Raw genomic sequence first — 9,705 nt, 5'->3', positions numbered from 1 at the left:
CTTTCCAAAAATATACAACAAGTCTCCGTTTTCTCAAGCTAAAATTTTCATTAATTTTTCACCCTATGATTTTTGCCTGAGACCGTCGTATTTGTTCGAAAATCACACCAAAGTGTCCGAAAAAAAATTGGCACCCAAATTATTTTGATTCCCCTACCCCTTAGCTTTCCAAAAATGTATAACAAGTGCTTTGACTAAAAAAATCGAGTGACCTAAAAAAAACGAACAAATTTCCCCCTACTATATTTTTCAAAGGGTTGGTTGATATATTAACTCCTTTTTGCATGAATCATTTTGGATAATGATTACTTATGTTATTCTAAATTTTAATTTCATTCTTTTTCTTTCATTTTGCAGAGAAAAAGACACAAAAAATAAACTAAAAACGTCTAGAAATTGTGAAAACATTCTTCTATCAACCATGGATGAATTGACCAATTATCTCCAACAATTGCCAAACACTTTGATGGACATACCAAAGAATATGCCAAAGACGCCGCAACAATTAGTAGAAAGTGTGAACACGGTCAAAATGGCGCCCTATTTCTTGTTTGTGCATTATACCCTGGTCACACTTAGTTTGAGAGCTCGATCAGGTAATGGTATACTTTGGTTTGAGAAAGTAGAAGACTGTTTTTTAAAAATAAATGTACTTTAACGTCATATTGCGTTCACATTAAGTCTAGCACCTAAGTTCGCCGTAAAATCCTAAGAGTTATGGTTAAATTTTGAGATCAAATCTCCCAAAACATAATTATCATCAATATACAGAGGATTTCTACTGTTCTTTCTACTGCAGCGGAGTCTCCATGATTTGAACTTCTGAAACTCGATCCTCTCCTTAAATCGAACAAGTTTTCTGATCCCTTCAGTCACCAATGCCTCATAGATCTTACTCCATAACTAGAAATTTCCTAAACTCTAACAAATTTGTTTTCCCTGTGTTTGTGTTCGAGTTATAGGCTCGACTGTACTTTAAGTAATTTGGCAATCGTCAAATTGCGGTCACATTAGTTCTACCACCATGAAATCCTAAGAGTTATGGTTAAATTTTGAGATCAAATCTTCTAAAAACCTAATTCGTAATTGTCAAGATGCAGAGCATTTCTACTGTTCTCTCTTGTGTGAATTTCTTGTAAAAGTGATAATAGAACGATATAAAATCATACACAGTGAGGATTGTCTAAAGCGTGTCCGCTTTATACAGTGTTTAAGTTGTTCTGTCTCAGAGACGGGTTTTCATTCGTTCCAGTATATAAAGAGGTTTCTCCGTACCAGAATACTGTGTCGGATAAATCTGTGTCGGACGAAAAAACCGTGCCATAGTTTGCAGTCTGGTGTGAACCCCCCCAGGTTTATTTTATCCCCCCTATACCCATCCCCCTTCTGTAATGAAACCTTACCCCACTTTTTTGCAGAAAATATGAACTCGCTCTATGCGCTACCAATGTGATAAAAGAGTACAAGTGTACAAAATGTATACAGTCAAGAGTCAAAAATTTCACAATATAAAAATATAACTAGCGTTTTTTAATAACATGATACACTTGTCTTTTGATGGTACATATTTTAGGTGCAATCTATGCTTGCTTTGGCCACTGATTTTAAATGGTAAGAAATTCTTTAGGAACTTCAAAAGCCACGTTAAATAATTTTTCATTTACCTTTGCTTACTTTTCGCCAGGTTCAAGAGATTATGCCAAATCACATCCGTTTGCAAGTTGGTTTGTGTGTCTGGTTTCCTGTCTAGGTGGTGCTCTCATCTCAGCTTTCTTGCTGGGGAAGTCAACATTGAATGTATTTTATGTGAATAATACCAACTTGATTTACATCACAATTGTATGGTATGTTGCGATTTAATATTGAACCTGATTGAACTGGACCCAAAATATTCGCTCTGTTTCGATGAGTATCAATCATACTATTGAGTTTTTACAGGCATATTAGTGATAGATCTGAAAGAAAAATTTTAGATCTGAAAGATGAATTTCTTATTAATTTGATTTTATCATCTTATTGTTAACCGGTTACTTTTTCGAAGCGGGCTACACGGCTTTTTGTGCAATGCAATTGTTTCTTTTTGCATGACGACGGGCCTACACTGTCCAGAGTTGCCCGTCGTGAGGAAAATTCATTATGACGTCACTTTTTCAAAGGAAAATGAACAATTTTTTTTTTTTACTCTAACTTAAAAACGTATTCCGACTATAAATTTGAATATAAATAAAACCAATCAAAATGAACAATGCGTTGACATCATTTCTCTCATTTTTGGACCTACCGGGAGGTCCTTTAATTTGACCGTTGTCCGTTCGTCTGTTACAAGCTTTTCTCGGGATTGGCTCATTATTTTTTTTTTATTTTTTGCACAATGATACAAAATAGCAATGCCTGAAAAGTGACGGAGCCCGATTTTTGAAAAAAAAATTTTGGGGGGGCAAATTTGGGCCAAAAACTACCTAAAAATAAGGTTTTTTGAACTTTGTGCAAAATTGCTTCATTAGTTTTTCCTGATTTTTGGTAGAAAGATAGAGTGCAAGGTTCCCTAAAATGTGGCTGAAGTAATTTTTCTCGGAAAATTTTTTTTTGTCGTCAAATACGGATTTTCGCAAATTTGGGCCAAAAACTACCTAAAAATAAGGTTTTTTGGACTTTGTGCAAAATTGCTTCATTAGTTTTTCCTGATTTTTGGTAGAAAGATAGAGTGCAAGGTTCCCTAAAATGTGGCTGAAGTAATTTTTCTCGGAAAATTTTTTTTTGTCGTCAAATACGGATTTTCGCAAATTTGGGCCAAAAACTACCTAAAAATAAGTTTTTAGGGCTTAAGGTTCTCTAAAAAGTGGCTGAAGCAGTTTTTTTCGGAAAATTTTTTTTGGCCGTAAAAATCGGATTTTCTTATTCGGGGAAATTCCCTTATATCATTTTTAGGGAAAAAGAGCATTTCTTGCGATTGGATTGATATTTTTTTCTGAATTTATGCACTTTGATGTAAAATGGTAATATTTAAAAAGTCTGACGAAGCCTGATTTTCAAAAAATAATTTATTTGGGCAAATTTGGGCCAAAAAGTGCCTAAAAATGGGATTTTTGAACTTTGTGTGAAATTGCTTCATTAGTTTTTGGACAAAGATGAAGGGCAAGGTTCTCTAAAACGTGACTGAAGTTGTTTTTTTCGGAAAATTTATTTTGGCCGTAAAGATCGGATTTTCTTATTTGGGGAAATTCCCTTTTGTCATATTTAGGGAAAATGAGCATTTCTCGAGATTGGCTTGGTATTTTTTTCTTATTTTTTGTATAGTGGTAAATTGGGTAAAAAAGTGCCTAATGTTTGTTTTTTTTAGACTTTTTTGACTAATTTGAGCTCTGATACTCACGGTAATCTATTCAAGCTGCTCACTACACTTTCTTATTCCCTTGCTATTTGTCCTATTTTTTTCTGATTTTGATCGACAGGTAGGTCCATTCAGCATGTTGCTTGTTTATTTCTGACGTCAGAAATTGTAACAATTTTTGATCTCTTTTCACTCGTATTATTATATTGTCCTTTTACCGTTCATAACCAAGAAACCAGATCCTCGTGAGTTTAGCCCCTCTCGGCCTAAAGTTCACTTCTTTAGAGACGCATACCCCAAAATTTACCTAGTCTAACTACATTATAATTCATCGAGGCTTACACAGTTTTTCAAAAGCTATTCATAATATGCACCATTGCAATGTCTTCTGACATTACATCATGGCCCCACTAGCTGATTGTTTGTAAGTGACGTAAAGTATGTCAATGCGTTGATTTCGACCAATCAGCTGTTGGGTCCGTTGAAGACACTGCAATGGTGCATACCATGAATAGGGAATCAGTACCATTCTGATCACCCTTGATTCATTTCTGTTTTGAGATGGTCTTTAAATTCTTTTAAATTCTTTTTTCAGGTATCTAGTAATGTTCTCACCTGCTGATATCTTTTACAAGATTGTCAACATCAACGCTGTAAAGGTATTTCTATACGAACTTTTCGAACCATGAACCATGACACTAATTGGGCTATTCCAGAAAAAAATTGTACCCCCTATGTTGAGGAAATCTTTTTTTAAAAAGGTGAGCCTCTCTGGATTTTTTTCCAAATTTTCAGGACCCCCTTGGATTTTTTCCTCCCATTTCTTTGGACCACCCTGGATTTTCGACCTCGTTATATACTGACCACCCTGGATTTTGAGTCCGATTTTACTGGCAATCAGTTCGTCATTCAAGAAACCTGACCACCCTGGATTTTTTATTTTCCAGACCACCCTGGACGTCACAACTCCTCAACATAGGGGGTACAGACTATTTCTGGAAAAGCCCATTTTTCGCACTAGCAAAAAGTCTTCAAATGCTAAAAAATCTTGAAAATATTGCTAGACAAGGCTCTTTTTTAAGTTAAAGCTTTGCTCATCTCTATCTCGTGGGAGGCAACGGTCCTTCTCAAATAAAGGAGTCTGTTATACAAATTGATATGACTAGCAGTAACTAGAGCACTGAAAATTTAATCGATAAAAACATCATGTTATTCTAGGCCATTATTTTGGTTTTGAAAGAAGTCCAGCGGGTGCGAAATATTCAAAATGGCGTCAATACGGTGGCCGAGACTTACCGAGGTTCAAGTCTTGATCAAATTTTCTTCGTGGCTGTTCTGATTGGTAGTGTTCGAGGTACGTTAATTTCAAGGATATTCTCGTCACTGTACTTAACTACTCAATAATAATTTCGATGAGAAAACAAGCACCATGGTAAAACTCACTCAACTTACTCATCTTTCTCAAAGGTTTTGTCCATTGAAAATACCCTACAGTTGACGCTCTTTAATTCAATTTTCAAGTGGAATTGAATTTTCATTGAAAAAGGGAGCATATTGCATAGTAGAGTGTTGTTTATGAGAGTTTCTCGCTGACGGTGACTTTCAATATTATTGAATAATAGTAGAAAGTCGAATAAGTGAGGAACGACTGGATAAAGAATAAAATCTCGTCGAAAACTGGTAAGTCAATTGAATTTTCTCAGGAAGTGATAAAGATTTTTCAAAAAATAAACTCTCCGTTTATTTTGTAATCGAGAAGGGCAAATTTTAGCTTAGGTATAAACTTATTTCTTTTTTTATGATTTTTGTTCATAATTGTTTAGTGAGTGAGTTCGCGGCTCCGATAATTATTAAAAATATTTCACATTTTTTCGACCGATCAGGTTATATTATAGCGAGCAGAACTTCTAAACGTTTTCGCCAACAAAAATCATATGGGAAAATGTAACTATGAAAATCCGTGAACAATGAAAAATTGACCTAAGTCAGCGGAATTATCATAAAGTCACTTTAAATGAACATACAAATGTATAATTTTCACCAAGGGTAAAAAATTAAATTTTAAATCCTCTCTAAAAATTTCATTTGTTTTTGTTCAATAGAAATTTGTACGCCAAAAATCGAAAAATAGGCGCGTTTTTTTTGGCACACCCGGTACCTAAACTAGGAAAATTTTTACATTATTGTTTTCCATCTGTTGATCAATATTATGTCCTTTTTCACACGATAGGCAGTGGTGCGAAGTTTTTGATGAGACCATTGGATAGTTTTATTCGTGGAACAATCGGTGCTGACAACGAGTTCCTCAAACCAACATTGTAAGTGCCATTACTGGAAAACTCTATTGTATTTACTTGTAAGTCAACAATTCTCTTAGAAACCCTATCAATGAAAACTAGTTTGTACTCACATTTTAATTGTCTTTTTTGGAAACTCTATCGTTTTTATTAAAATATTAGGAAAACAAATTAACCCGAAAAAGAAGTGAGCGTTTCGCTGTCAAGGGCAAATTTTGGATTCTAAAATCATTCACAAACTCATTTCTCAACTGTATCTTGATTCTTTCGTCTGCCGTATATTTTGAATCAGTTCCCTATTCCATTGAGTTCAAACAAATGTTCAGCTAAATCTGTTAAAAGTTTCTGACACAATGCCATTAGACATAAAGTTTTACATAAGTGTTTCCTTTTCATATCAGACACGTGTTTCATATCAGGACGGTGTCTGCTTATTGTTATATTGTGCTGAGTAAGCACTCAATATCACTCTTATTTTAAAAACATAACCTTTAAAGCTCTACTAACATTTACAAAAGCCTAAGAGATGGATTGATTAAGTATTAAGTCTCTTTAACCCGAACCTCTACACTTCGAATTAAATGTCTTCTTAACTCGAGCAAGTTTTCTCGTCCCTTCAGTTAACAATACCTTGTAAACCTTACTTCCATAACTCGAACAAATTTGTGTTCCCCTTGCGTTCTCAAGTTATGGAGACTCCACTGTATAATAATCCATTTTCTCAAAGCTCTACGAAACATGCTGTTTTATCAAGCATTCTAATCTTACTGCAACGAATGGGTTATTTCAAAATGGACGAACCACTTCTCATCACCATCTTGTTCGCCATTGCCGCTACCGTACAATTAGCTCTTCTCTTCACCGACATTGAGGATCCTTACAAGAAGATTGAGGAAGTGTTGGCAGCCATTTTGTTCAAGTTTCCTGACGAAGCGGTCAAAGAAGTCAAGAAGAAGAAAGACTGAAAACTCTTGATTGGCTTGAAGTTCGAGTTCTTCGTCATGTCATTTAGTGGTACAGTTGACACTCTCTAATTCGACATTCCAATTCACATTTCGATAATATTGAAAGTCACCGTCAACAAGAAACCCTCATAAACGACGCTCTACTATTTGGTACACTGCTTATTCGTTGAAAATCCTATTCCCCTATGAAAATCGAATTAGAGAGCGTCAACTGTATATAAAATCTTTTCACCTCACATGGCATGAGTTGACCCGGGCAGTTCATTCACTTGCCAAGTGAACCACTGCGATTGGGAATCGAACCTCTGTCGCATGTGCAGCAACCAAGGTCAATGACCACTATACCACAGCGCCTTTTGTATTGCCTATTGATAAAGAAAGCCAATTCTTTCCAAAGGATCTGGGTATATTACTCACTACTTATCATCTTAATTTCAACTTCTTTCAAACATAATTTGACTTGCCACCCTACCATTTGCTCACACGGCATTTATACAAACCCCCTCCCTCCCGCGCCGTGTGATAATAATAATAATAACATATATTTTAAGTGGCATGCTCCGAAAAAATTTTAAGCTTTTAGGCAGCTGATGAACTGTTTCTACAAAGAGCCACTATGAACAGAACAAGAACTGGGAAAATCGAACAAAACAGGAAGACTTAAATTTAATTATCTAACGAAAAAAAATGAGTGAGCGCAAATTTTGAGAGATTATTTTATTGATTCTGCTTTGTCAGCATAAGAAGCGCGCCATTGTATCCTTAAAGCAAGCATCAGTAACATTACGTTGAAATATAGAAAATTATTATTAACAAATCAATTTTTTTCTGACAATAATTCTAATTTTTGATAGTTTTGTTCATTTTTCATACTTTAATTTATTTTTTAGAAATATTTGTAGAGGAATTTTAGATAATTTTAGTTAGATTCAATTTATATGGAGAAGATTTCTAGGCACAATAGTATTATTTAAAGATATAAGAATATACATAAGGGAGTAGATATTTTTACAAAATTTTTCCTCGGAGAAAAGTTTATGGTAATTTTATGGTTCGCCAATTTTTTAATGATGCCGTGTATCCGCTGACTTTTATATACCTAGAGCCAAGCTATATCCACCATCTTTGATCGGAGTTTTTGGAAAAGTAGTAGAAAGACTAACGGTAGCACTACGCGATGTTGGTCGATTTAAAGTTCAATGAAATTTTCCGTTTAAATTTTTTACACTCATGTTGAGTAGTGCTACCATTAGGGTACCACTTTCTCCTTGACCGGGATCGAGAGACTGGGTGCAGGGTTTATAAAAGGCAGCGGTTGTACCGCCATTCCGTGTTTAAATAATAAAAAGGAGAAAGAGTGGCAACCTCAACGTCCTTCGGGTTGACAACTTTCAAAGGAGGAGCCTTCGAGTTGCCTCCGACTGCGATCACAAGACTTACATATTATCCATTTTGCTCGCATTTGCAGTTGTTATGTTACTTCCTAACGTGTTGTCTTTCTATTAATGTTTCTATTTATATTTTTAGGTAAGTAATATAAAAAAAGAACAAATAAAAATAAAATCCGGGAAAAAGACAATGGTTGTTCGAAGATTTTGTGATCTAAATGTTCAAGAATCGTCTAGTTATGTTGACAACTTGGAGAATATCAAACAGCTGGTTTCCCTTGGTTACACTGTTGTTGCTTTGAACCGCCATTATGGATTGCCTAAGAAAGAGAAGGAGAAGAATAAGCGAAGCCCAAATGAGATCAGTACGGCTGAAGAGGCTAAAAAGTTTGTCGCTCAGGCTAAACAGTTGCACGATAGGCTGAAAGCTGATATAGAAAAACTGCGTTCGAACCAAGTTGGTCAATCAAAATCAAACACGGAAAACGATTTAGTGATACCGGAGAAATTTCAACTGCTCTCTCGTTTGACTTTCGATTTGGATCATGTTGACCAGTTGAGTTATTTACGTTCCCATAGCAATAAAACTATAATGGCTGCTTTTGACGTCATAGCTGTAAACCCGAAATGTGAAAAATGTTTCAGATCCCTTATGGAAGGGAAACTGGATTTCGATATTGTTTCTTTTACAATGGCTGATCGATTACCGTTCCGGTTGGATCATCATCAGGTCGGGCTGGGTACGAGTAAAGGCCTCGTTTTCGAGATAGCATATACTACGGCTATCAAAAGTCAGTCACTGCGTAAGTATGTGTTCTCCAATTCACAAAATTTGACGTCCAAAACAAAACACGGGAAAGGGATTATAATCACCAGCGGTGGAGAGTCAAAAATGGATTTTCGCGCTCCACCTGATGTGGCAAATTTGTCAAATTTGTTTGGTTTGAAAGGTTCTTTTGGTCTTGATGCGGTCAGTAATACAGCCATGAAAGCGGTTACTCATGCTCTTCTACGCAGAGACACGTTCAAAGGTGCAGTCAAGGTTGAATATGTTGGTGAAAACACATGTGAAGGAGAGATAAAAAATGAAGAAGGGTCACCCAAAAAGAAAATGAAAGTATAAATGCAAATCTTCGATTCGCTGGACTGTTCAAAATCTGAGGTGTTAGCTCTAGTTTAGACGGTCGACTTTCTGCCATGCTTATTCTAATTGTTATAGCAACAAAAAGTCGGCATAAAATTAGCAGCTAAAGTCTTTGCTTGAAAAAGATTGAAACAATTTATTGCATTGACGTCAAACGAGGGCAACGCATCAAGTCAAAATTTATAATTAGAGAAGGCAGGGCAGAAAGTCGTTCCTATAAACTAGAATCGTATCAAAGTCTATACCGATGGGCTTCTAAGCTCGTTTACCATTAAGAGCGCATTTCTTGATAAGCTTAGTTTACTTATTTACATAGCTTTGATTTTGTGGTTTCTAAGAATTTTTATCTTTCTAGATGCTTTATACTAGGAATTCATGTTTCCTTTTTCACTAAAAATGTTGTTTTCGATATTATGACTAGATTTTCTCAATAATATTAATCGAGTTAATTTCTTTTTAATTTTTTAAAATCCGATACCATATATTAGGGCAACGATGTAAAAATAATAGATAACCAACTTGCCTTGATTCTCAAAAAACATCCGTGTTACGGTTGTAGAAATATTAATGACATTTTGCA

At 35.3% G+C, this 9,705-nt stretch overlaps 2 protein-coding genes across 2 annotated transcripts; both read left to right on the top strand.

Annotated features, from left to right (window-relative positions):
* Nucleotides 1-407: 407 nt before the first annotated feature.
* LOC136803574 (trimeric intracellular cation channel type 1B.1-like) lies at nt 408-6,744 on the top strand. Its single transcript, XM_067060310.1, has 6 exons — nt 408-596; nt 1,685-1,844; nt 3,927-3,990; nt 4,550-4,685; nt 5,562-5,649; nt 6,356-6,744. Exons 1-6 carry the CDS (start codon nt 422-424, stop codon nt 6,591-6,593), a joined length of 861 nt encoding a protein of 286 aa, XP_066916411.1. The 5' UTR covers nt 408-421; the 3' UTR covers nt 6,594-6,744.
* A 1,380-nt stretch (nt 6,745-8,124) lies between these two features.
* On the top strand, nt 8,125-9,574 carry LOC136803510 (ribonuclease P protein subunit p30-like). Its single transcript, XM_067060250.1, has one exon. It carries the CDS (start codon nt 8,172-8,174, stop codon nt 9,102-9,104), a length of 933 nt encoding a protein of 310 aa, XP_066916351.1. The 5' UTR covers nt 8,125-8,171; the 3' UTR covers nt 9,105-9,574.
* The last annotated feature ends 131 nt before the right edge of the window (nt 9,575-9,705 follow it).

This window comes from Clytia hemisphaerica, unplaced genomic scaffold (genome assembly GCF_902728285.1).
Source record: "Clytia hemisphaerica strain Z4C2 unplaced genomic scaffold, Clytia hemisphaerica genome assembly, whole genome shotgun sequence".
NCBI lineage: Eukaryota > Metazoa > Cnidaria > Hydrozoa > Leptothecata > Clytiidae > Clytia > Clytia hemisphaerica.
The sequence above is the reverse complement of the archived record's forward strand: the minus strand, read 5'-3'. Positions and strand labels throughout refer to the sequence as shown.

What these genes read in the sequence shown, in the direction of transcription:
- LOC136803574 (XM_067060310.1), top strand. Translation starts at nt 422, where the DNA reads ATGGATGAATTGACCAATTATCTCCAACAATTGCCAAACACTTTGATG. An exon ending in TAGTTTGAGAGCTCGATCAG is followed by an intron (nt 597 to 1,684) that starts GTAATGGTATAC and finishes ACTTTTCGCCAG; the next exon opens with GTTCAAGAGATTATGCCAAA. An exon ending in TCTGATTGGTAGTGTTCGAG is followed by an intron (nt 4,686 to 5,561) that starts GTACGTTAATTT and finishes TTCACACGATAG; the next exon opens with GCAGTGGTGCGAAGTTTTTG.
- LOC136803510 (XM_067060250.1), top strand. Translation starts at nt 8,172, where the DNA reads ATGGTTGTTCGAAGATTTTGTGATCTAAATGTTCAAGAATCGTCTAGT.